This window comes from Fringilla coelebs (genome assembly GCF_963513975.1).
Source record: "Fringilla coelebs genome assembly, chromosome: 9".
Classification (NCBI taxonomy): Eukaryota; Metazoa; Chordata; class Aves; order Passeriformes; family Fringillidae; genus Fringilla; species Fringilla coelebs.
The window spans coordinates 8,902,272-8,928,636 of NC_140067.1; the positions used below are offsets into that span (position 1 = coordinate 8,902,272).

The 26,365-nt window shown below is 56.8% G+C and overlaps 2 protein-coding genes across 2 annotated transcripts; one reads left to right on the forward strand and one right to left on the reverse strand.

The window, feature by feature from the left end:
- Window positions 1–553: 553 nt before the first annotated feature.
- LURAP1 (leucine rich adaptor protein 1) lies at window positions 554–6,316 on the reverse strand (the record flags this gene model as incomplete). Its single annotated transcript, XM_084211315.1, has 2 exons — window positions 554–3,142; window positions 6,116–6,316. The coding sequence occupies 2 exons, from the start codon at window positions 6,314–6,316 to the stop codon at window positions 2,480–2,482; spliced, it is 864 nt and encodes a 287-aa protein (XP_084067441.1). The 3' UTR covers window positions 554–2,479.
- A 176-nt stretch (window positions 6,317–6,492) lies between these two features.
- POMGNT1 (protein O-linked mannose N-acetylglucosaminyltransferase 1 (beta 1,2-)) lies at window positions 6,493–21,155 on the forward strand. The gene is made up of 22 exons (XM_084211415.1): window positions 6,493–6,613; window positions 7,424–7,617; window positions 9,595–9,703; window positions 10,076–10,191; window positions 10,447–10,512; window positions 10,906–11,019; window positions 11,677–11,794; window positions 12,105–12,203; window positions 12,674–12,801; window positions 13,376–13,446; window positions 13,721–13,796; window positions 15,220–15,303; window positions 15,427–15,468; window positions 15,638–15,696; window positions 16,215–16,287; window positions 16,596–16,724; window positions 16,994–17,119; window positions 17,278–17,342; window positions 17,696–17,740; window positions 17,912–18,047; window positions 18,366–18,475; window positions 18,752–21,155. Exons 2-22 carry the CDS (start codon window positions 7,507–7,509, stop codon window positions 18,852–18,854), a joined length of 1,980 nt encoding a protein of 659 aa, XP_084067541.1. The 5' UTR covers window positions 6,493–6,613; window positions 7,424–7,506; the 3' UTR covers window positions 18,855–21,155.
- The last annotated feature ends 5,210 nt before the right edge of the window (window positions 21,156–26,365 follow it).

Below are 26,365 nucleotides of genomic sequence, written 5' to 3' on the forward strand. Positions count from 1 at the left end.
TGCTTTGGAAAAGCTGATGTTTGCATGAGCACTGGCTCTAGTGGCTTTAAAAGGATCCACCCAGGAGCAAATCCCAACAGCCTGATATCAGAGCTGTGCTGCTCCCACCCCGGCTGGGCTGGAGAAGGCTCTGCTCTACACGCTGCACCTCCTGGGTGGAGGAAGCCATGGGAGCCAAAGCTGCCACTGCAGAACACAGGAAGCAAAGGCTCCAGCACAGCTAACAAGGCTGGCAAACACCTAAAATGATCTTCCTTGGAAATATGGGGCTGGAAGGGTGAAGATGCTGTTTGACACATAGTTCAGCCGAGATCAATAGTCGCCCTTGCTGCTAGCAGATGTGCCTTGGTATCCAGCTGCTTCAGGAAAAGTGACTTTTATCATTGATGTGAGAAGGGACAAATGCCCAGACACTTGGACTGTGCCTGTTTCAGGCCTGGGGCTAAACCTGCCCTTCTGCAGGGCTGCCAGAGGCTCCAGGGCATTCCACCCCACAGCCACTCCCCTTTCCCTAGAAACCCCGGTGAGCTCAGCAAAGCACCGACATCGTGGCCTGGGAGAAACACAAACATTTATTTAGCCAGCTATTTTTTTTTTGTTGAGAATTATTTTAACAGTGCCAAAGGACTTACCCTGTCTCCCCCAGGGACCCTCAGCTGATTCACTGCATGCAGGGTTAGCAGGAAAGCAGGGGACAGCCAGCCTTGGGGACACGGTGGCTCAGTGGCAGCAGGGAGCCACAAGCTATTCACAGGCAATGGCAAAGCAAGTGCAGCTGCTCCAGGGCAGGCAGATGGATGCTTGTTGCATAAGGGAACCCACTCCCAGTTTGCTGGGATTCACCCAAGTCCTCAGCAGGTACCATCTCTGAGAATTTTGGGTGTTGTCCTGCTCTCCACATCCGTCCAGGGGGGTTCTGAGGATCTTCAGGGGAAAGGAGGGTGCTTGGGGCTCTCAGAACAGAGGGTAATTTCCACTGAAGGTGCTGCTTCAGAGACACCAAGCCGGACCTGTTGTGCACCCAACCACCTTCCTAACCACAGCCAGCTCACATCTCTCATCTGGAAAGTCACCTCCCTCTCTCTTAGCTTCCCACTGACATCCTGAGACCAATGTCCTCACTCCTGCTATCCCAGCACAGACAGATCCAAGCTGTGACCCATACAGGCAAGGAAACAACAGCACGAGGGTGAGAGCAAAGCCGTCACAGCACTTGGCTGGGGACAGATGTACCCATGGCTTCTGAAGTCAGGACACTCCAGGCTTATCCACAAATATGGAAGAGCTTGGCTCCTTGAATCAGCATGCTCAGGTCCTTTCCTGCATCATCTGGTGAAGGCAGAAGGTCCTGCCCAAGCTCTCACACAGCTCCAGCTGCAAGCCATGCTCTACATGCCAGCGAGGGGCGTGCTGGGAGGCGTGCTGGGGACAGCAAAAGGTACAGACAGAAGCCAAGGCTAAGACAGAGATGTCTCCAGGGCAGAGTCACTGCAAATCCACCCCAGCAGAGCAGCCTCATGTTTCTGGTTGCTGGCAGAAGGCAGAGACCTGGCACCATTCATCCCACAGACAGAGAAACCCAGCCTTCCCCACTGTGTCAGGGGAGAGCAGGAGCTCCTCTGAGCCCTGCAGGCTCTGCCAGGCTGCCCGAGTGCTGCCACATCCCAGGGATCCTGCAGGACTGCTCCCAAGGTGGAAGACAGTCCAGGAACAGACTGGGAAAATTGGATTTCCATTTCCCACCCAGTGCCTTGTCGTTCTCATGTCTTCACATTGGGAAGTCTGCACCATCATCCTTCCTCTGCAGAGCATGGACAGAGGCTCCCCAGCCCCACCTCAGACTGGCTTCATAGAGGCATCTAAACCAGGCAGGGCTTCACCTGCAGGGAAGGGGGTTTTGGCATCCACCATGTGCTGGGGCCAAACCCCAGGTCTGCTCTGCCCTGGATGGACACTGGCCTTGAAGACAAAGATGGAAATGAGCAGATCCAACAGGGATGCCCTGCTGATGGTTCTGCCCCACACTGAGCATGCTGGGGCCACCAAGCTGTGGCTGCATGGCAGTGTCTCCTGTCATCTCAGGGTAGTCATTTTGGGGGAAGGGTCCCCAGTTTTTGCACAAAGGAAGCTGAAGATTAGAGGGAGAGATCCCAGGAACACCACTGTCCCAGGTTTCCCCATCACCACCACCACCAAGGACAACAGAGGGGCGTCCAGCTACCTGCAAGCAGCACCCTAGAGCAAAGGATTCAATCTACCAGGACCCGCTTCACCCCTCCTCTCCCAGAAATGTGCTTCAGGGCAGGCACCCAGTCCCTTATGTCTGCATCACCAAATGCTGTTTGGGCCGTCAGAGGAACAGTGCAACCCACCAAGCCAGCCTGGCCCCCCTTTCCAGCCACCCCAACTCTCCCAAGCACAGAGAAGTGAAGCAGAGTGGGCAGCTGGGAGAGCTGGACTGGGAAGGCAAAGCCACGGGCTATAAGAATGTCACATCATCCTGTGACTGGAGCCAGCGCCAGTGGGCATCGTACTCCAGGTGCAGTTTGCTGTTAAGTTTGCAGTTCTCAAGGTCAGCCTCAGCTTTCCAAGCCTTCCCATCTGGATTTCCCTTCCCCAGCCTCTCCCTGGCCCCTGGTGGTGATTTGGTGTCTCTGTCTGGTTCCAGAGAGGGGGACTGCTGGCCCAAATACCCATTGGCCACCTGGGGCAACCCAGGTGGGGAGAGGTCCACGTGGGGCCACTCGTGCTCCTCCGTGTCCTTCTCTTGCTTTGCAGGACCCCTCTCGAGGTCGATCCTGACCCAATCCTGCTCTGCCCCGGCCAGGGCTCTGCCCGACGTGGACGCGGCGGCGGTTTCAGCGGCGTTGTGGGAGTACTCATCCATGTCATCGGCCAAGGTGTCCAGGTAGCTGCCGACGGAGATGCTGTCCAGCCTGTCGTTGGGGTCCTGCAGGCTGTCCCAGCTGCCCCGCCGCGAGGCCTCCTGGCTCTCCACCAGGCTGTACTGGCTGCTGGCCAGGCTGCTGCAGCGGCTGGTCAGGGTGCTCCGCTCCTCCAGCAGCCACTTGACCGCCTCGATGCCCTCGTTCACCACCACCAGCTGCTGCAGGATCTTCACGTCCACCGCTCGCAGGTAAGCCTGGGGAGGAGACAGACAGCACAGGGGGGTTGAGGTGACCCAGGGGCCTCATGTCCCAGCCCAACTGAGGTGTCACTGTGGTGGCCACAGGTTTCCTAAGCTGCTTGATGAAAAGCATGCTATGGGAGAACACCCTGCAGGGAACCATCCCAGGGGGTCCTGTCCAAAACCTGGGGACACAGCCATCGGTGACCAACAACTTACGGCTCCCACCAGCCACCAAGCCCCCCAGGGAAATAAATCCAGGGCACTTGTGTTGCTATCTTCTATGGGAACAAGGAGTAAGCAAGGAATTGGAGGTATTGGATGCAGATCTGATCCCAGAGCATCCTCCAAGACCTGGGAGGCTACTGGCAGGGCAAGAGGATCAGGCATTGCTCAGTGCAACTGTCTGACTGGACCACCAGCACTTCCTCAGGCTGGTCCCTTCATGCCTTTACTTCTCACCTTCTAGGGTCTGAACCAAGCCTGGCGACAATGTCACATGGCAGGATCTGGAGACCCAAATCACTCCCAAAACAGGAGGACAAGGAGGACAGGCATTGCTGATCACACCACTCGCCTCACCGACTCCTGCCCCTCTGAGCCTGGGGAAGCTCTTTGCAAACCTCATTTGCTGCAGAAACATCTGTTTTCCTAATGGAAAGCCCCGTGTGCCAAGACATTCCTGTCTGTATGATACTGGCCGCCAAAAGCCACTGGATTTCCCCTACACAGGACACAAATATTTTGCCAGGAAAGGGAATAAGGCCACAATGGGGGAAAAAGGAGTAAACCCACTGCAGGGAACGTACAGGCAGGCTGCAGATGCCCACGGACTCCTTCACAAACACATCCTGTGCCCAGCATCAGCAAGCTGGGACAGAAATCCATGCGCTCCCCCGGGATCATTTTTTAGCACAGTGCCTGATCCTCAGCATCCGCTACCCTGGGAGTCCCTCACCCGCCCATGGGTGACCCCACAGTCTCCTGAGACCCCTGTCTCCAGTCCCACAGCCAGAGCAGCCACGGAGGCAGCTGAGGAAGGAGCCTGGGAAAACTCCAGCCAGGATTTCAGCACGTGACACCTCTCACTCCAGACGACAGCAAAAAAAGGGTCAAAGATTTGTGAAGAACCAACACCAGCCCTCCCACCCCCTCCTCATGCTCCTCAAGCTGGATTTAAATAAAAAATAGCAGAGATGTGCCCGGATTGGGGCAGGAGCCAGCTTCCAAGTACAGAAATTTCCTTTCTAGGCAAGTTATTTAAAAAACTGCCTACAATGGACTTTTCTGCATGCACTGCTAAAGCATCTGGCCTTGGCAGGGAGACGACGGAGGAGGAGGAGAGCTGGAAACCCCTGGTGGGGGGTTCCCCATTTTTCTCTGCCTCGTGCAGAACTGCAGCTGTCAGAGATGCCCGGGGAGTCAACCCAAAAGCAGAGGGTGGGATAACACTCCCTGCTTTCCATACTGCTTGCTGGACGGAGTTAGCCATCAATTTGCTGCTAGTTCACACCAGCCTGACCTCCCCATTGCACTCTAAGAAACCCCCTCTCCAGCAAGACATGGTTACTGTGGGAGGAGACCCAGCACAGGCTGCTCTCTGTACTCCTCCAGATGCACTGAAGTTCACTGCACGACCTCGCAGCAAGGACGGCTGTGCCGGGGACTGCCACACTCCTCCTCACGCTCTCCACGGGCAGATACAGCTCTGCTCCTCTCCCCAGCACACAAGAAACCTCAGGCGCCTTCTCCTTTCAAGATATCTAGCCCTAGGGATAAATCTTCCTCCTCAGATCAGGAGGCGAGAGTGGGAATTTGCTAAATTCCCCTCCCACCGCCCACTCCCAGGCCAGCTTATCCTCTGAGCACTGGGTTTGCTGGTTTCCTGCTGATCGGGGTGGGGGGAGGCGGAATTCTGGACCCTTTTCATGGGGATGGGAGATGAGGAGAGCCCTGTGCTGGGTATTAGCACCCAGGTTCCAATTCCAAGCTGCTGGCCTGGGTGTGAGGTGTCCTCACTTCCTCACTGGCCAGCAAGAAGGGCCAGGGCAGGGCAAGGAAATGCCTTTCTGAGCCAAGGTGAATAATGCCCGGCCCAGGCCAGGCCTTGCTTGCACCTGGGCAGGGCAAACACCGCACTGCCCCAGAGACCTTTCTCCTCCGGTCAGGGGGCAGTCTCCGGTGCAGAGGGAGGATGAAAGCAGAGGGAGGATGAAAGCTCTTGCACCGATGGGAATATTGAATCAGCCAAAGCGGAGGGCTCAGGCTGGGTGGTGCTCCAGCCCCCCGGGGGCACCCAGGGATGCGGGCGTATTTAGCCTGTTTCCCTATGGAAACAATGCTCATTCCCAGCCGCTCGGCATGTTCATGCGTGGGAGAGTCCCTTCCCCCAGCTGCACTTGAACCCATTGCCCAACCTCGCCACGTTTCCCGGAGGCGCAGGCATCGCCGGTCTTTGCTCCCTCCACGAAAGAGGGAGGCGAGAACGCTGCTGCCGGCACTCCCCCGGTGCCCGGGAACGCAGCCCTTTACGAGCCGCCCGAGAAGCCCCGAACCCCGGGAAAGCTCCCAGCGATGCCTATGCCTTGTCACCCTGGGGGTCACACCCGGCGGAGACGAGACCCACCACCATGCCCTTGGCGAAGGTCCCTGCCCTAAATTCTGATCCCGGACACCGCCATCCCCGACGGAACCGGCGTCTGGGGCTGCGAGGGGGACAAGACGGAGGGGACCGAGGGGGACCGCGGGGGGTGGATGCTGCGTGGGCCGAGGCCGGAGAGCGGCCGGGGCAGGGCTGTGAGCTGGGGGCTGTTAACGCGTACCCGGAGGAGCAAAGGGGGTTCCCCGAAATGCAGGCAGAGGCGGGCACTACTGGGGACTGTTACCGGGGGTGGCAAGCGGCTGCCCGAGGCGGCTGCGGTGACCGCGGATCGGGACGGTCAGTCACCGGAGGGCGGCCGGCAGCGCTCCCGGTACCGCGGCACTCACCAGCTCGAGGCGGAGCGTCCGGAGGCGTTCGGCGAGCGGCGGGTGGGCACCGCGGGCCGGTGCGGGTGTCGCGGGCGGCGCGGGCGGCGCGGGGGCGGTGTCGGCCCGGAGCCCCCGCAGCAGCACGGCGGGCGGGCGCCGTCCCACCTTGCCCGCCAGGTCCCGCAGGTCCGCGGGCAGCGCCTCCCCGCCGCCCTCCATGCGGGTGGGGCAGCGGCGGCCGCGCTGTCACCGCGGCCCGCGCTCGGCCCCGCCCCCGCCGCGGCCCCGCCCCCGGCCCCGCCCCCGCCGCCACCTGCCCGCGCACCAGCGAGGTCCGCCGGGGCGCGCGGAGCGGCGCGGGGCGGGGCCGGGGGCGGGGCCAGTGCCGGCCGCGCCCCCGCGGTGTCGCTGCGGCGCCGGAAGCGGCGCGGAGGGAGCTCGGGGCGGCGGCGGCACCGCCGAGCCGGGACCGGCCCGGCCCTGCCCTGCCCGGCCCAGCCCCGCCTCAGCCTCCCCGTGAGTAGCGCGGCCGGCACACGCCTTCCGGCCCTCCCTGGCCTCCCCGCGGTCCCGAAGCGCCTGGGTCCCCCTCTCCCCGCCGCCGCTCTTTGCCGCCCTCAGACACCCGGCTCTCCCGCCCCGCCCGGAACGCCTGAGTGCCCTTCGCCACCTCCGCCCCCCGAGTGCCTCTGGGCCCCTGAGCGCTCCTCTCCCCGCCCTGCCTGGCCTTGCAGGGGCGCGCTGTGCTCCAGACAGGTCCCCGGCCCTGCCGGGGCTCCACATCCCGCCCAGGCCCAGCGGTTTGCTCCCCTTAGGGCGCCCGGCCTCCCGCTGGCACAGCTCCTCTGCCCAGGGGTGCGGGAAGCTCCAGTTGGACGCTGGCTCCGTGCTGCTCCCCGTGTCCGGCTGGCTGCACCCCGATAGCGGGCATGGGGCTCTTGGTGGGGAGGGTGTCTCTCCACCAGGGACCCGTGGCACATACGGCCAGTGAGGCCCATTCCATTACAACTGATGGATGTGTTGTCTGCTTGACTTTGGGCTGCTTTTCTTTCCCAGAGCGTGGGAGTGGGCTCATGGCACTGCAGCAGCCTCGCTGAGGGTTTGGCCTGGAGCAGAGGCCGCCACTGGCCGATGAGTTCAGGGGCTTCCCCTCATCCTGCAGCAAAGCCTGGCCTCCTGCACTGCTCCTAGCCGGAGCTCTGGCAAGCAGGGAGGCTCCAAAGGACTTTTGCTCATGGCACATCAGTGCACTCCATGGCCACTCCTTGTGCCAGGCTCTGTCTTTGCTGGGGAGAGGGTTTGAAGGCAGCTCTCTCACCCCGGCAGGGAGCCCCGATGGACACGAGAGGAGAGCAGCACACATCCTGACCCCTGCCCCACACGGCTGCCCCCTGCCAGCCCCCGGGACTATGGAGGAGTGGAAGCCCAACCCCCCTGTGAAGCCCCACAAGAAGCGGAGCTGGTACCTTGCCTGGAAGTACAAGCTGATGAACCAGCGCGCGCTGCGGAAGCTGTGCCAGGTGAGTCACCCGCGGCCCTGCAGGAGATTAGGAAGGATAATCTACAGGATTTACCAGTTTATGGAGCAGCTGCATGGGTGGAAGTGCGTCTGCTGGCAGTCTGGGTGACCTGACATGCTGAGGAAGCATAACTTGTTACCCAAGAAGCTGCCTCCAAGCGCCTGTGTGTGGAAGGGTCTGCCATGTGTAACAGCTCCTTTCAGCTGCCAGCAGACCTGTTGAGACCTGGCTGTGGGAGGAGATACAATTATCCAGGTGGCCTTGGGAAGCTTTCAGCTAGAAACCTGGCTCTGGACCCATGCTGATTGCTGCAGGGCTCAGCCTTTAGCTGTTTGATTTTCAAACCAAGCCTGGTATAAGGCACAACAGGTGGACAGAGAAAATAGGTCTTGGTAATAGGATCTCATGCCCCAGAGGCAGCTGGTGTCTGGGAAAGCCTCAGGCTTGGTTGCTTGTGGTGTAAAACAGCTAATCCTTGGTGGAGACAGCGTCCTGGGGGGAGTCTGGGGCTGTAAGGACAGGAAGGTTTGGCCCCATGGCAGCAAAACACGAAAAAGGGGCCTTTCCTGAGAAGAGCTCATGAGATCTGGCAGTTGGTTGCTGCGGGAGGGAGCAGGGGAGGGTTTTGCATGTGTCTGGGAGGACAAAGGGTTGTGAGGACTCCCAGGGCAAGAAGGCTATTCAGTTCTGTGTCTAAAAGGGTGTTGAAGGCTTGGGAATGGGTCTGGTCATTCAGGCAGGCATTGCTCACCATGCTGGGGCAACAAGCTAGAGCCTGCACATATCTATAGTTTGTGGCACTGCTTAAAAACACAGATGAAAATTTGGCTTAAATAGGTAGACCAGAGCTGCAGATATGGAATAGCCAGGTCTACAGCAGTCAAGCATTCATTAGTTAGCTTTGACCAAGCCAGCTCTGCTAGACCTGGCTGCTGGTCTTGCTTAATTCTTATTCCTTATTGCTTTATTCACTCTGGTCACCAGGGCTGTTCCCTCATGCTCATCAGGGCAGAAGGTCTGGGCAGGTTGGTGAGGTGGCCTTGCTGCCTCTCCATGAGCCCACGGCTCTGTTCGTGCTTAATTAAAAGCTTTCTGTGCACAGATCCCAAAAGGTGCTCATAGTCCTGAGTCAACAGCAAATTAACAAGCCAAAATGCCATAGTGACATTTATACCATCGTGTTCTCTTATTGCTGGTTTTCCATTTTCCTCAGTTACTCCTTGGACCTGCTTGGCAGGGATAGCAGCAGCACAGAGCTTTGAGGCAGTAGCTGAACAGAAATCCTTTTAGTGCATCTCACCAAGGGCAGGCCAGTGTGTGATCCCAGCCCCATTAATGACCTCAGAGAATCAAGGGTCTGTTCCACAGCCCCTGGACCTTCCCAAGCCCTCTGTGTGAGCATCCACAAGGGTTGCAGTTGAAGTTTGCTGCAGACAGTAAGGCTGCAGGCTGCTCTCTGCAGCCTGTGGTACAGTGCAGTTTCCTGAAATCAGACCTCAGCTTCTTCCCTTTGTTTGATTCAGCTGCACAGCATCTCTTCTCCTCTGAACACCCTGAGTGCCTCCTCTGGTTCCAGAGGGATGGATGAGAGTAGTGATGCTGCAGCAGAGGCAGAAGTTAAGGTTACCCTGGGAGCTGTAACTCTGAATTACCAAACTCTTTGCCTGCAGGGACCCTCAACCTTGATGCAAAAATTTAGTAGGAATCTGCTTACATATTTGGAAGCAGGGATACATTTGAAGTGGGTTAATTCTCACATATCAAGGAGTCAGTGCTCTCCTGCTGATGAATGCATTTCATCATGAAACTCAGTCACCTGCATTTCTTTTTCTTTGCTTTCCTCAGAAAAAATCAGGGGAAATGTCAGATGCTTGTGATCCCATGCAGGATCTCCTTGGGATGCCCTGCAGCCCATGCCAAGGTGGGTTTTGGGGTTGTTACTTACAAATTTCTAACACAAAACATCCTGCATTGCAGACAGGTGCTGTCCTTTTCCTGCTTGTGACCGTAATTGTGAACATCAAGCTGATCTTGGACACCAGGAGAGCTGCTTATGAGGAGGAAGAGGAGTCTGCTCAGGACTATGGTGAGGGGCAGCATCCTGTTGTGCTTTGAAAGCAAGGAAACCAAGGGTTTCTTTAAGTCAGGGCTAACCTGTGACCAGCTACATCATGAAAACAGGTCTGTGCATGTGGGTTTAATAAAAATTAATAGAAAATGCTGCTCCCTTCATGGTCTGTTTACTGAAGGCTTTAGCACATTTGGCTGCAGAGATCTCTGTGGGGTCAGAGCTGTTGTCATTTGGTATTTCCCCTTACCTACCATCCCTGTAAATTCCCACCCGTGACTCCTTGGGCTGGGGTGCCTGCTGGGCATGCCCTTCTGGATGGGTTAGCACAGAGCAGGGATGAGCTAGAGGTGCCTTGACTGGTTGAAACTGGGAGTTTCTCTGCTGTAGATGATGAGATGCTGAATGTGGAAGTCCCCAGGCACCCTGTCAACAACAAGAAGGTCCTGGATGTCGAGGTGTACTCCAGCCGGTCAAAGGTCTATGTGGCCGTGGATGGGACAACGGTGAGTGACAGGTGCTGGCTGTCCTGTGAGCAGAGGGTGGGCAGAACTGAATGGGTGAAACCACAAACAACAGTGGTCAGAGCTCTTCAGTGACTGGCAAGAAGTTCTGCTTCCAGGGCTTCTGCTCTGGCACCCTTCACTGCCGTCAGCAAAGCCAAAGAGATTTGTCTCTTGTCTGGGGGCTTTGCTGCACAGAATGGGCAGGGAATAAGAAGAGGTCTTGGCATGTGATTCTCATCATTTATCCACTTGCAGGTCCTGGAAGATGAAGCTCGGGAGCAGGGAAGAGGGATCCATGTCATCGTCTTAAATCAGGCCACGGTAAAACATCCCTGTGTCTTTCTAAACTGGGCAGTTTGTCCTTGCTCTTGAACTGTTGGCTGCCTGAGGCCAGGGGCACTCAGGAGGGAAGGCCCTGAATGCTTTTTGTCTGCAGTTTGCAGAGCATGGCACGGTCATCCAGAGTCCCTGCAATGCTGCCTGCTGTCCTTGGGGAGCGGGAAGGGGAGCAGTTGTGAGGCTGGGTGATGCTTCCCATAGACCTCTGTGCAGGAAGGCCTGAGGGCTGAGCTTGCCTGGGGACTAACTCTGGGGACTAATTCCCTGGCATACCGGAAAAGCCACTCCCTGTGTTGCTCAGGAGCAGATTTCCATAATTCTGTGTGTCCATACCGTGTAGTATTTAAGATCCATCTGACGTATGAATACCAACAGGGACATGTGATGGCCAAGAGGGTCTTTGACACCTATTCCCCCCACGAAGATGAAGCCATGGTACTTTTCCTCAATATGGTTGCCCGGGGCCGGATCCTAATCTTCACCATTAAGGTAGGTGTGACTCTAATATTAAAAAAAAAAGAAGTCATCTTGAGTCAGGTTGTCCTGAAGCACATCTGGGTAGTAGCCTCCTAAATGTCATCAGGCATTCCCAGGACTAAATGTCACATCCCCATGGAGCTGTGACTCCCTGTCTGGATCACCTCCCTTGTCCTCTTGCTCTCCCTTCTTGCTGCAGGTTCTGCTGTGCCCAGCAAAGCAGGAAAGCAAAAAGCAGAGTCAGAGCCCACAGCAATAGGCAAGGGGTTAGGTGGAGAATGGATATGAGGAAATATAAGGATGTGGTGGCATCCTTCTGGCTCCCAGTTCCAGACTTTACAGAGGCCCTGTGGACTGTGGTAGGTCTGGGCTGCTGTGCAAGCAGCACTGTACTGCTTCAAGGGTTTTGTGTTTAGCTGTGTGAAGTGTTGTTTAACACATGGCCCTGCTTGAGAACAATTTGGTCTCAAGGAAAAAGGAGTTCACGATTCCTCTGACCTGCCTGTGGGCCATTATGAAGCCACCAAGAGCTTTAGAGGCACAGAGACCCTGAAGGTTTCTGGCTTAACTGGTTCAAGGGTAGGAGTGGGCCCTGTACCCCTTTGGTATTGATGGGAGACTTCCTTGTCTGGAGCCACACCTCAGCTGCAGTGTTGTGTTTTGTTCCAGGATGAAGGCTCCTTTCACCTCAAGGAGACAGCCAAGAATGTCTTGAAAAGCCTGGGGAGCCAAGTTGCCCCTTTCCTGAGCTGGAGAGACATGTGGACATTTGTGGGGAAGAAGGGGGGTGAGTATTGCACAGGCTGGGAGAGGCTTTGTGGCTTCTTTTTTTGGGAGAAGCCAGGTGAAGAGAAACCCAGCCCATCCCCAGCAGGCTCTGTGAGCAGGGAACAAGTCCCAGAGACTGGCAGCTCCATTCTTGGGGGGGAGGAGGGTATACCTGGGGGTATGGAGCAGAGCATGTTCCTTCAGCAGTTTGCCAGAGGCCAATGGGAAAAGGTGCCAAGCTGTCCCCCAGGCTGACAGCCCCTTGTCATGCCATGACAGAGTGGGGCTGGGCCCTTCTAGGCAGTCCTGACCCTGTGTTCCTGCTCCAGGAGAAGTGTATGGGGAGAAGCACGCCAAGTCACCTGCCCTCTCAACATGGGGGGACCCTGTTCTGCTGAAGACAGAAGTTCACTTGACGTCTGTGGAAGGTGAGAAGTACAGTCTGCTCTGTGGTGTCTCTGGGAGACGTCTCCCTGCTGCCTGGTTTTAAGTCAAAGCCATTTAAGGCTTTTTGAGATGATGATGGTAACTTTTAAAATGGGCTTAGCTCCCTTTCTTCCTACTTCCATGGCAATTCCAGGCATGGTTGTTGAGAAAGAAGAGGATGGAGAAGAGGGAACATGGCCAGTTATCACCTCTCCAAACCAGACCTGGTCTGGTCAGTTTTCTGACTGTTGGCCTTGAGCAACCTGCTGCTGCTCAGAGAGGCCAGAGTTGGGGCTGGGCCCTGAATGGCTCCTGGGGTTGTGTCTGGCATCCCAAGTGTTGCTTGTTCACTGCCAAGGACTGGCTTGCTGGCTGAGCCCAGGGAGAGCCGTGTGTGTGGCTTCCCAGCCTGGAACACCCAGGGTGAGTGTGTGAGGGTGACAGGTCTGTTTTTCCTCCTTGGTGCCTGCAGATGCTGAGTGCCATTGGCCTGACACGGAGCTGAACCGGCGCCGCAAGCGGTTCTGCAGCAAAGTGGAAGGATACGGCAGCGTCTGCAGCTGCAAGGACCCCACACCCATCGAGTTCAACCCTGATCCCGTGAGTGCAGGGCCACATGGTCAGGAAGGCTCCAGGAGGGAGGGCTGGGCTGGACCAGGTGTGTTTTGCAGCTGATGCAGAGCGCTGTCCTTAAGCACTAGCTGAGTGATGCAAACTGCCCCTGGGCAAGCCTTTAGCCCAAGCAAAGGTGGGGTGAATACCTGGGGGCAGGTCATGCTGGGGCAGGGAAATTCCTTTGCTCTGAGTTGTCAGGAATAGTTACCCTATTCTAGGGATATCAGTGTAAGCAGCAGAGCCTGAATATCTACAGACAGAACAGCCGTTGTGATTTTTGGGTTGTCACTGGCATGGTGCTGAAGGGTTCAGACACAGGTCTCTGAGTGGATGCAAACTGGGATTTTGGAGCTGGGTCAGAGGTGAGGTGAAGAAGGGAAGCTGGTAGGGTTTTCAGTCGTGCTGAGGGCATCCTGGTTGGTTGCCAGGAGGTAGGACTGTGCAGCTCTGCTGTCTCAACAGTGGGTCCCTACCCCTTGGATCTACTCCCAGTGGCATAGAATCATTTTAGTTTGCATGGCCTCTCCCACCCCCACTCACACACATTGCTCTCTTCCAGCTCAAAGACAATAAAGTCTTTGATGTGCCAGTAGCTGTCATTGCAGGGAACCGCCCCAACTACCTGTACAGGTAAGCACTCCCAGAGGGCACAGCTCCTCTGCTCCCTGCCACAAGACCAGGCATGGCCCCGGCCCTTCCCTTTCTCCTGCTGGCAGCATCCACCCTCCTCCTGGGGTTGCATGAGCACCAAGGGCAGACCCTGGGGAGGGGAAGGGAAGGCCTAGGTAGGTCCTATTCCCTAATGCTGCACACTTTGCCCATCCCAAGGGATCCACACCCCTGTGCTGAGGGGCCTGTGCCCACTGGGGCTGTGCTGCGCTCAGGCCCCTCCGTCTCTCTGCAGGATGCTGCGTTCCTTGCTGTCGGCTCAGGGTGTCAATCCACAGATGATCACAGTCTTCATCGATGGCTATTATGAGGTGAGAGCATTGCCAGAGATCCCTCTGGCCAGCTTCCTGCTCCACCAGCCCAGTGCTGGCCCAGTCCTTGGAGAGTGGCAAGTTGAGAGCCTCGTCACCTTCCTCCTGCTCTGTGTCACACTGCTCCCCTCCTGCTCTGTGTCACACTGCTCCTCACCTGCTCCTACACAAAGTCAGCTGAAGTTAGCCAAGCCTTGGGTGTGGGTAAAGCTGCCTTGGCCTTTCCCAAAGCCCAGGACTGACATCCCCATGTCAGGAGGGGGCTGGTGTGCAGGAATGGCCCATGGTGGTCATGCTGGGCTCTCCCTATCCCCTTTTCTCACTTGATGAGCATTGCCAGCCCCTTGAACAGGCTCGAGGTGTAATACCACCTGTCCAGCTGCTTCACACAGAGAGGAACAAACCAGTCCAGCCATGCCTGTCCAGCACCATTCTCAGTGAGAGGTGAAGAGACACAAAACAGTGTTTTTCCAAGGCTCAAAGCTTGGGGTTCATGAAAGCTGGGGCCAGGGGGAGGAGAACTAGCCCTTTATAGGCAAAGGCCTTCCTCTCACTCAAGCCTGTATAGCCCTGGAGAGTTCCACTGTCTCTCTGACAGTGGAATGTACTCTGGGGCAGGCACGTGGGATCTTAGTAGATCTCAGGAGCTTGCTAGGCCTCATCTCTGCAGGATCCAGTGAGGTACTGCCTGGTTGCCTTGGGATGGAGACAGTTGTTCCCTTGCAGGTCTCTCCCACCACTGCCACGTTGTGGGGCTGGGGGAGCTAGCTTGTTTATGCAGGCTCTTGCTGCACCACATCAGAGCATTTAAAGATAGCAGCATCCATTGCCATAGCAACTGGAGCAGCATCCCTTAGCTACGAGGGGGCAGCCTGGATGCTTGAGCTGCCATGGTGGATACCTGGAGAAGGGGGAAGGGTTGGTACAATGGGAGCTCCTTCTCTTTTGTGGCCAGGAGGTGGGATGCACAGTAAGGGGATGGAGAAAGCCTTGGAGGCTCTTTCTTGGGGCAGAGATACCTCAGCCCAAATTTGTATTACTTCTGACCCCTGTCCATGGTCAGAAAGATCCTTTTCTTGGCAACTGTGAGAGAAAGTTGAGTTGATTGTGATCTTGCCATTAAGCAGCTGTTAGGAGGTCCTGGCTATACCTGTTTGCTTTCTGCACTGTCTCTGGGGGGCTGGAATCAGGACCTCCCAGATATTCTTGGCTACAACTTTGGGTCTGCAAAAAGGGCTAACAAAGTCATGGTGATACTGAAGGGCCACAAGGGTTTGGCAAGTTCTGTGCTGCAGGGTCTATATTGAGCCTCACTAGTCTCCCAGAAGACAGTCACAAGCAGGGGATGTTCCTGTTGTCCTGGGAAGCTGACACTGGCAGAATGACCCACACATTTGATGAGCTTTGCACTTTTCCATTGCAGGAGCCGATGGATGTCGTGGAGCTGTTTGGCCTCTCAGGAATACAGCACACTCCCATCAGCATTAAAAATGCCAGAGTTTCCCAGGTGAGAGAGCTTTCAAATCCTGGGACAGTTATTTCCCAGGAATAGCATTCGAGGGAGGCAGGCTCAGCCCCAGATCTGTGCCAGGTTGATGCTAACACAGACAATGATTGTCTTTTCTTGTAGCACTACAAAGCCAGTCTGACTGCAACCTTCAACCTGTTCCCGGTGAGTGAGACTGCTACAGCACAGCCTTCCCCTGGGATTTGTGATCCCTGTTCCACAGGAGCTGGGATCAGTCCTCCAGGGCAAGGAACCTCACAGACACAGTACACTGCTTGTGTCTCTGCTCTGTCCTGTTCATCTCCATCCTTCTGATGTTCTCCTTGCCCTACAGGATGCTAAATTTGCTGTGGTTCTGGAGGAAGATCTTGACATTTCTGTTGACTTCTTCAGGTAACGTTGAGAGTTCCTGTATGGGATCATTTCCTGGAAGCTCTCTGGATGTTCAGGAGAGGCCAGATCCCTGCCAGCTGTAGCTCACTTACCTAAGGCTGAGCAGGCCCCAGGCAAAAGCAATAATTTAGCTTTGCCTTCAGAGTCTGAGGCCGCTGTCCTGGCAATCAGTGCAGGGTTGGGGTTCTCTTCCTGGCTGGCTTTTTGGGGACACTGATCTGTTCACATAGTTGGAGCTGCCCCATAGCCAGAGGACAGGGGCAGTATCTAATAAGGCTCCTCTTTCTTCTTAAGGAGAAGAGACTGATGGGCAGGAAACAATGCTGTCCTTTCCCCATGGTGAGATACAGCTTAGCTTGTTTGGGTGCTCCTCCTCTGGTGTCCCACCAGCATCAGTTATCTCAGGCCAAAAACTGGGATAAGCAGTTCCAGCAGTTGGGGGTGGCTCATCTCTTTGTGGGGTTGGCCTTGGTTTACATGATAGAAGGGTGTTTGACAGGGGTCAACTCTTTCCTCAGCTTTCTGAGCCAGTCAATACACCTTCTGGAGGAGGATGAGAGCCTGTACTGCATCTCTGCTTGGAATGACCAGGTGGGTCAGGGAAGGATGGTGGAGCAGGGCCACCTCTGCCTTGTGTTGTTTCCATGTCAGACTGGGGTCCAGGTTCCATCTTTAAAGCAGGGTGTGTGTCCCCACTGTCATCCTAAGTGGGTCTGTCTCCCCAGCCCTGGACTCTTCAGAAGTGTCCCTGCAAATCACCCTCCTGTCCCTGCCATGTGCTTCCCAGTGGCTGTTCCCCTCTTCACATAATGAGGAACTCGATGGAGCATGATGCCTCCCCTTTTTCTGGTGGGGGGCAGGTGCATTCAGGGTGCTGAACAGTTCCCCTAATGCTGCAGGGCTATGAGCACACAGCTGAGGACCCGTCACTCCTGTACCGTGTGGAAACCATGCCAGGCCTGGGATGGGTGCTCCGGAAGAGCCTGTACAAGGATGAGCTGGAGCCAAAGTGGCCAACCCCAGAGAAGGTGAGTACCTTGGAATGACCCTTTCTTCTACACCCCAATCTCTGCCCACCTGATCTTCACCCAGTCCCAGATCCCTATGCTTATACTGGGAAGGATGCCCAAGCAAAATGGATTTGGGACAGGCAGTGACTTGAGGAGGCACATAACCATCCACAGAGCTGGGGCCAAAGGGGCTGGACCGATTGTGGGCACCCAGAAAGCTCCTTGGATGGCTACACTACCAAAGCCTGTCCCAGAGCTGAGTGTGAACAGCAGTTTCCCCTCCCCAGCTCTGGGACTGGGACATGTGGATGCGGATGCCTGAGCAGCGGAAGGGCCGGGAGTGCATCATCCCAGACATCTCGCGCTCCTACCACTTCGGCATCGTGGGGCTCAACATGAACGGCTACTTCCACGTGAGTGACCTCCCGCAGCCCCCAGGCCCTGTCCTGCGGCTGAGCTCTGACTCAGACTCCTCCACAAGTACTGGGGATGCTTGAGGTCATCTCCAGGTGTTGCTGACCATGATCAAACCTGGTTTTCCTTCCCTACCCTCTCTCTCTCTTTCTCCCAGGAAGCCTATTTCAAGAAGCACAAGTTCAACACTGTTCCAAATGTCCAGCTTAAAAATGTGGAGAGGTGAGTACTGGTCACAATGAGACCTTGATGAAACAGTTGCTTGATCTGACCCTTGTCTCCTTGTGCTGGAGTCATCTCCCATCTGGGGTGACCATAACCTCCTGCATCAGCACACTGGCCTCTGCTGGGGAGTCCTGGCAGTGGTTTTTGCAAGGTTGGGTTTGGCTGCCCTGTGCTCCAGGTGGACGTGTTCAAGGGTTGTGGTTTTGCTGCCGCAACTCAAGAATGTGTGGCAGTCCCTGCTCTCCATTTATTGGTTCCAGCTGCCTTTAGTGTTGCACTGGGGCAGTCTTTAATTGGGATCAAACTATCTGACTCTGCCCTGATCTCAGTGTTCTCTCCTCCTCCAACAGCTTGAGGAAGGATAACTATGAGACTGAAATTCATCGGCTCCTGGGGTGAGTGCCTGCTGGAAGGTGGAGAGACCACAAGACAGACTGGGTGAACCAACCAGAACAGAAGGAATGGTGGAGGTGGCCCCAGCCACATCTTGCATGTCTGAAGTACTCTGACTTGGGAATAGGGAGAAAAGGTGGGCTCCCCTCTCACTCCTTGTTCCATTTCCACAGTGAGGCTGAGGTCTTGGACCACAGCAAGAACCCCTGTGAAGACTCTTTTGTGCCCGACACTGAGGGCAGGGTCTACGTCATGTTCATCAGGATGGAGCAGGAAGCAGATTTCACCACCTGGACTCAACTTGCCAAGGTGAGGGCCCTGACGTGGCCTGTCCTCAGCCTTGCATTGGTCTCTGCATCGCTGGGAAACACCTGGCTGTTGTTCTTGGGTTTTCCCATGGCATTGACACAGCTCACCAAATGGGTTCTTGCTGTCCCTGGGTGATGTTGAAGCTCTTGGTGTGGCTGGAGGGATGCAGCCCCGTGCCACCCTGGTCTTGGGGTACATCCCTCTCTGCTGTGTCTCAGTGAGGGCAGGGGTTGTGGCTCTTCCCATGCCAGGGGGACACCTGGCCCTAGTGTCCATCCCCAGGCTCTGATGCCTTTTCCTCCCTCCTCACCATCCTAGTGCCTCCACATCTGGGACCTGGACGTCCGTGGGAACCACAAGGGGCTGTGGCGGCTGTTCCGCAAGAAAAACCACTTCCTTGTGGTGGGGGTCCCTGCCTCCCCCTACTCGTGAGTATCAGGGACACGAAGGGCTCAGTAATGCCCCATCCTTATGGCACTGTCCCCTGCCTGGCACACACTATCATGCACTTCTGACCAGCCCAATCCTCGGGCTACACCACCTTCACTCCTTAATTGTGTGGTGGGAAGGGGGACGGGATACATTGCCAGGGTTGGAGGATGTCCCAGTGGGAAGGAGATCGTACCAGGCAGTGCTGTTGGAAATTGGGGTTCTGAGGGGACCCATCAGCTATGCCTGCTCCCATCCAGCCCCCTCACCTGCAGGTCCAAGAAGCCCTCGTCAGTGACACCAATCTACATGGAACCCCCTGCCAAGGAGGAGGGGGCAGTGGCAGTGCCAGCGGTGGCAGCAGCAGAGCAGACGTGAGGCTGGCAGCTGGAAGCAAAGGGGACCGGGGGAGCACAGAGACCCCCACGGTGCAGAGACACGGTTGGCAGCAGCTCTCGGAGGCTGGTGACTGGATACAGACTCCTGTTTTGGGCTGCAAAAGCAGATGCTGGGCACCCTCCAGCCTCCCGTTGTGGTCTCCCTTTCCCAGGACAGGGTCCTTCCCTGTAGATATGCCACCCCAATCCCAGGAACTTGGTTTTTTTAACACAGACACTACTAACGCTGCTCCTTTTGCCCCCTGGCTGGGCAAGGCTGGAGGAAGGAGATGCTCAACTGGAGCCTAGAGGGGGCCTCAGAAAACACTTCTGCTCTCCTTTTTGGCCCTGAAGTCCTGAGAAGGCAGCATGGTGCAAGTGCTGCAGCCTGCCAGCTGGGTGTTATTTATTGACTCTTGCCTGCTGGCTTTGTGCCCCATGGTGAACACAGTGCTGAAGAGGGAATATTCCAGCATCTCTCCTGTTACCTGCACGACGGATGCAACTTGAACACTGTGTGCTGGGTTGGACATCTTCCTGCACGTTGGCTTTGCTGCATGGGCTGCAGGCACTGGTGCAGCCCAGCTCACAGGAAAGGGAATGCTGGAGAGGAGCTGGACTTGCTGCAGACACAGAGGGACACCCCGCACCCAGCCCGAGGGCAGTCAGTTCTGGAAGCTGGTGGTGATTGTAGGTGGAAGTGGACCAGGCCGTGTGCTCTGGCTCAGACTGTCCTCACCCACCACCTCTGTGGGGAGCAGCCCTGCCCCTGGGTCGTGGGAGAGGGGGTGAAAGTGCCTTGCAGAGTGAGAAGGGAGCAGCCAGCAGGCATCATTCCCTGGCTGCAGGGGCCGGGTTTGCCAGGGTCATCTGGAGCAGGAGATGCTGCACTACGGTCCTTGCCTGTGGTACTGTACCCTGCCTCTCCATCCTTCCTGCCCTGGTACCCCCTGCTTTTGCTGAAGGCAGAGGGAGTTTCTTCTCCTGAATTCCCACCCTTACTGTGGTAAGTTGCTGGCAGGGAAGCTATTAGGTGGTCTGGGATGGGCAGCCTGGCCCTCCCACTGTGGTACACCCCTCGTGCAGAGGGAAAGGGAGGGGGTTCCGTGCCTTAGGAAGGATCCCAGGGCCCCCTCCCATCCCCAGCCATTTGGTACTAATGTCCCTGCACCCCGGGGGGGCAGTCCTGGTCCCCTTGCTCAGTGCAGCTCCTCCTCTCATCTGTGCAGCAGGAGAGTCATTCTCTGCCCATCCCCTGGCCTTGGGCAGGGATGCAGGGCTCTGGCTTGCCTTTGGGAGAAGGAGTTGCTGCTCAGCCCTTTCCCTGAGGTAACGGGCTCTTCCCCTTCATTTTCTCACTGTGAACTGAGCATTGGAGTCTACACTACAGTAACTTATTTATTTATTGCTCCTGGGAAGGGGCGGATAACAGGAAGCAGCATGGAGAGCTGGCAGCCCCCAGCCTGCACAGGTGCAGTCATGGGAGGTTTGTCTCTTGTCCCCCTGGCTCCACCCTCTGTTCCCTACTTTTCTCCCATGCCCCGAATAGGAATGAAAACTTGTTAACCAGGGAACTCCTCTTGGCCAGGATGATCCCAGTGTGGATGCAGCACAGCTCTGGCATGACTGCAGGGACTCTGACCCTCACAGTCCCTTGCATGCCTGCCCCAGCAGCAGGGATGGGATGGGATGGATGCAGGAGGGAACAGGAGCATGCAGAGTGGCGCCCTTGAGGCTGCAGGACTGGTCTGGGGCTCAGCCCTGCCCTCCCCAGCCACCCCCAGTGCTGCCCTGGTGGCCCCTGTGCTAGCCCTCAGGGTAAGGCAGGTCTTTTATGAAGATGGAAAAGGGATTTGACTTCTTTTTGAGGAAAAGTAGCTTGCTCCCCATGCCCTGCTTTGGAAGAACTTCCCAATGGCTCTCGATTGCCCTTCCTTGGCACCTCTGTTCCCAAGGCTCAGTTTCTCTTCCCCTTGAAACTAAATGCATCCTCTTGCCCTTCTCAGGTAGGGTTCAGGCTTGACTTCTTCCCAGCTCCTCTTGGGGCTGGGGAAGGTGGTCCTAGGGATAGGGGATGGCTAAACATGAGTTTCCCTCTCCTCCTCTGCCAAACAGGGCTGTGGCTCTCTGCTCTTAGTCACAGCAGGACTCAGCTGGTGGGCTTCAGGCTCCCCCTTCTCCACACACCATGCCAGGCCCACGGGGTGCTGTTCTCCATCCCTCCCTGTCCCCCCAGCTAGGCTCAGGAGTGGCAGCCATGGCAGGGCTGGGTGTGTGGCATCACCAGGGTTTGATGCTTTCTGAATGGAATTATTTTTTCAAGAGTAAACATTGCAAAGCTGTTGAGCCTCGTGTGTTTCATAGCTGGCCTTGTGCAGGGTACAGGGCTGGGGTCCCTGGCTCTGGGGTCCTGCCTGGCAAAGACAGACCCCTGTCCTCTGGTGGCTTGCTCTGCCCGGGGCTGCACAGGCCTGGCTGTGGGCTGAGGGTAGCCCCAGGCCTGTGCCAGTAGAGGTCCCCTGTGTGGTGCCATGCAGTGCCAGCAGGGCTGGCACAGGTTTGTGAGCTGTTTCCTCCTCAAGCTTTATCACTTTTATCTTCAGTACAGCAACTGATGGAAACTCTGACGAACTGCCTGGTGACTCGTTCCCATCTTCCTCCTGGCACTTGAAGAACTTCAGCCTTGTCACACTCTTGACCACTCCAAATGTCTGCCCCTATGGGGCAGGGAACCCTGGGAGGGCTGGGGATATGTGCCCATTTCTGGGGCAGAGACCACAGGACTGAAATAAAGTGGTAGTGAGAAAGCATCAGCCACCAGCATGGACCAGCTGCATCCTGCACCCCGGACCTGCTGCCTCCTGCTCCCCTGCCTCATCCCTGCAGCCAGACTGTCCTGGTAGCCCCCTCCCCAGGACCAAGCACAGCTTTCTGGCAGGGCAACGCCTTGGCAGAAGTTTTTTACTTAGTCCCAGGGCCTTGGTGAGGGGCTCTCACATCCACCTCCTGCCGAGCCAAGCCCTGCGGCACCAACTCTGTGCCAGGGCACCGTGGGTGAGAGGCAGATCAAGCCCTGCAGAGCCACCGGGCTCAGGTCTGACACCTCGTGTGGTGGCCACCGCAGGGAGCCAGTCCGTGCAAACCGCTGCGTTTATAGGAGCCTCCCCTCCCGAAACAGAGGCATGACAGCAGAAGCAGGTTAACCCTTTAAAGGGGAGAACCTGTGGAGGCTGATGGAGAGCCTTGGCCCTCCAGGTGCTGGTGGTGCCAGGGTTCAGCACCCCGGGGCTCTTGTTAGATGAGCCGGGTCACTCATCATCCTGCATTTTTTGGGGGGGGTCTCTCTCACTTCCTGGTGCATCCTGCTGGTGCTGGAGCATTCCCGGCTGTCCCAGGAGCTGGCCAGGCACCTGTCCCCTTGCCTGCCCCGCTGAAGTCCGACCCGGTGGCTGCCCCAGCTCAGCCCCATGCGGCAGCAGCTGCAGCACGTGCTGCCTGAGCTGCAGTTCTCACCCTGCCCCTGCAGCCCCCCCAGCCCAGCCTCCCTGGCTTTGTGCAGCCCTACAAAGGAGAACCTGTCCAGGCTGCCCCACCTCCCAGGAGCTGGCTGATAATTAAACAAAAGCAAAAGAGTGTTGGCATGAAACTTGACCTTTCCAGAGCTCGTGGGGGGTGGGGAATTTTGCATAGTTTCCGGTGGTGTTCATTTTTATGCATCATAGTTTTTTGTTGGAGATCTCTGGGCCGAGGAAGCAGGAAGTCCCTGTGCTCTGATGATGGGCTGGTATGTGGGACACAACGCCTAGGCTGACCCTTCCCATGGCACATGGGTTCCTCTGTGCCCCACAAATGGAGGGAAGAGCCTTCCAGCCAGAATCCTCTGGGATAACACACCCACTCCTCTTGAATGGAGAGCTGTCATCACTAGAAGGATGCTCTGTGCTGGCCCCATCTCCTTCCCTGCGTGGGAGGGAGTCAGTGGTGCTGTGCCCAGCCACTTGCATCCCAGCCCAGGGAACTGATCCTAAATTTTCAGCACCCTCTGCCTCATAAAAAGTCATAAATGCCAAAAGCATTTATGAATAAAAAGTCATAAATGCCAAGGTGCCCAAACCGCTTGCAGGAAGGGGCTCTGCTTGGCTTCTCCCTTTGTTTCCAGGTTGTTTCCTTGCACCCAGCCCATTCCTGTCCCTGTTCCCTGCTGTGCCTGCAGACACAGGGCTGCCACCTCCTGTTCCCACATTTAAGGTAGGTGGCAAATTAATCTTCAACTGGGTACCAGGATTGCTGTGACGGTTGTTGTGCCGTTCCTGCCCGGTGCAGCATTAATGATTAACACACAGTTCAATGGCAGCTGCTGCCTCTTGAATAGCCTTGCATCGCCTCCTCTGATATCCCCACGAAATAATCAGGGCAGGAGCTGCCTAGAAAGCTCTGTTGGGGTTAGGCTGGCACTCGGGATGGTTTATCTCTGAGGAAAAGGGGAGTCCAGCAGGCACTCTGTGCCAGGGAAAGTGTGCATTGCCTCACTTCTTCCCCAGGACCAGCCTGCACCCTTCAAGGATATCCTCTCCTCCCCAGCCTGGGAACATCCTGTCCCAGCTTTTACAGCAGGCAGGGGTAATTCCCCACAGCAGGCACTCGGTGGCAACTAATCTGAGTGTTTGCTTTAGCTTCTTATTACCCCCTTTATTAGCACAAACCCAAAGAGGTGCAGCTCCTCCTTCTTCTCATCTACCTGTTCCCATCGATGCTAATTCCGAGGAAGGAGGGGGCGGCTCCTTTCCTAAATTACCGATCACTGCCCACTCCCTGCCAGCACAGGCGCCTGCACCACACAGGATTTCGCCTGCTGTGCCCTGGGGCAAGTAATGCCGGTAGAGAGTGCACCCTGCAAATCTCCAGGAATTTCGGTCTCTGCGCGGCTCCCATCACAGCACTGGCTGTTTGCCTAAGGTCCCTGCAGGGAGACCTTGCCCTCCTGCCTTCCCTCACCCTGTATCCCAGGTGGAAAAGAAGAACCCCCACTTTGGCACACCCAGATGTGCCAGGCTCTCGAGCCATCTCCTGCCATCTTCCGGGGGCAATAAGGAAGTTTCTGTTTGCCACCACAAGCCCTCGGGGACCTTTTGGCCTGTGCTGACCGTTTCTGTTTGCCCCAGCGTGTCAGTCTGTGACAACTGGGCCACTCTAAGGGATATAAAGTGCAGAGTTGCCTGGTGGCACCCACACGAGCTGGTGGGAGTGGGTGGTGGGCTGGGATGTGCCACAGGGCTTGTGGGGGAGCAGCTGGAACGGGATCTCCTCGGAGAGCCCAAAGGCTGTGGCAGTGCTTGGGCAGTGGAAGTGGAGAGCAGGGGCACAGTGGGAGCACAGGGAGGCTGTGCCAGTCCAGTTTACCCCCCACTGCTCTGATTTTGGCTGCCAGGGCAGCCAAGAGCCTCGGAGGGCAATTGGGAGGAATCGCATCCGCATCCTGAAACTGGTCCTGCAAGTTTTCCCAGCAGGTGGAGGGGAGGGACCAAGCCAGTGGTTGCAGGGTTATTTACAAAACTCAGTGCTTCAGAAACAGCCTGTTCTGACCCATGGAAACCCTGGCTAGGAGGAGTTGCAAAGGTGGAAGCCAGCAGTTTCACCCCTGAGCCTGCTCCGCCCCACAGGGGTGATGGTGAGAGGGTGTGTGCCCGGAGCCAGCTCTGCAAGGCATCCCAAAAACAGGGGCAGAAGAGGACATGGCCAGTGTGCCCAGCTCTGTGCCAACTGGTTCCTGGGTGCCACAACACCTCCAGGAATAGCTTCCTGGCAGCTCTTGCATCCTTGGAGAGGGATAAGAGGCATAAAACCCCTGACGCCACCCATGAGGCGGCACGGGTTTATGGTAGAGCTGGGACCTGTTTATTGCCTGTCTGGGAAAGACAAGGCTATTTTCTCACAGCTTCCCCCACACCTTGCCATGGGGCAGGCCAAATGCCATGTCCCCAGGGCTCAGTGACCCAGTGTGGGGAGTGGGAGCCCCTGCCTGTCTCACTGTCCCTGCCTGCTCCTGCCCATGTGACAGGAACTGGATGGCACCAGGGCGATGCCAGACCACGGCAGTGCCTCGGTGCAGCCTCGTACCGGGCAGGAGCTGATAAGGGGGTGCCACAGGAGGCACAGAGCGAGGCAGTGCTGGGGAGGCTGTGTGCACACTGGCCTCCTGCCACCACCCGTCCTTCACTGCCCCTGCCCCACAGCCATGGCCAAAACAGGGTGAAGGAGCCCTTGGGAGCACCACCCTGGCTGTGCTTTTGCACTGTGCTGAGGCACAGTGAGTGTATCCTGAAGAGCAGAGAGGGAGTAGCAGTAAAGGTGTCTGGAAACCCCCCAAGCCCACCCATCCCTCCCACATCCCCACACACAGAGGGAGGGCAGGTGCATCAGACACAGGCAGCACGGGACAGAGCTGGGGCAGAGATGTTCAGAGGTGGGGGTGGCAGGATCCATCCCTCTCCACCACCCCATCCCGGGTTCCTGCAGCTGATGGGGACACAGGAACCCCCCAGCCAGCCCTGCCTGTCAAGCCAAGCTGCTGCTCCGTGCCTGGCTGGGTGCTGTGAGCAAGCAGTGGCTGTTGCAGAGGGCAGGGGATGTAAGGGTGGTGTCCTCCCCGCACCCTGTCTGTTGTGCAAACACAGGGCTGCTCTGTTTCCAAGCACCTGGACAGGTGAGGAGCCACAGGCAAAGAGGGCAGGGAGGCTGTGGGCAGGGCTGTGCTGCCTGCAAGGACATGGAAAGGAAGGGGGGAGGGAGGCAAGGCAGCCCCCACCCCTGCACCTCCCACCCCCCCAGCAGAGGGTGTTTATTAAAGGCAGAACCAGGATCAACTCCAGAAAATAATTTGTATCCAAGATGAAAAATTTATTTGCATTTTTTTACAGCATGGAGAGGGGCTCAGGCACAAAATGGCATGGGGTACAGGGCAGGCTCAGCCCCTGCAGAGCCAGAGACCACCAGGGCTGCCTCCCTGCCAGGGAAGGGGCAGAGAGCAGCCAGTCCCTCTTTCAGGGACCACGTGGCAACAAGGCCAGGGCTGCCAAAAGACGGGTGCAGGAGTAGATACATTCCCAGTGAGGGTGTAGTTATCCCCTCAAAGTGATGCAGGGGGACACAGCAGGGACAGTGTGAGAGCAGTACAGCCCCCACCTGCAGGGGTGTATCAAGGCATCACTGTGCCATTGCCAGATCAGCAGCCCTGAACAGCCCCTGTGCTGCCTCATCTCCTGCTGGCATCAGCCAAACAGACCAAGCAGCTTCTCCCAACATCCCCCCCAATCAAAAAACACCCCAAATCTCTATGTACAGGCTCTGTATGCCATATCAGTACAAAAATATACACAAACTCTACAGATCCCAGCTCAGTAGATCAAAATACAGCTACAAATCACAGTGCACAGGAGAGCATCAGACCCGGGGAGGGATGGGGTCCCCCTGAGAGCATGGCACGCCACGGGTGCACCCCAGCATGGGGGGTGG

Coding starts and splice junctions, on each gene's coding strand:
- POMGNT1 (XM_084211415.1), top strand. CDS start 7,507: ATGGAGGAGTGGAAGCCCAACCCCCCTGTGAAGCCCCACAAGAAGCGG. Junction 7,618..9,594: donor CGCTGCGGAAGCTGTGCCAG/GTGAGTCACCCG, acceptor CCTGCATTGCAG/ACAGGTGCTGTCCTTTTCCT. Junction 9,704..10,075: donor GGAGTCTGCTCAGGACTATG/GTGAGGGGCAGC, acceptor TCTCTGCTGTAG/ATGATGAGATGCTGAATGTG.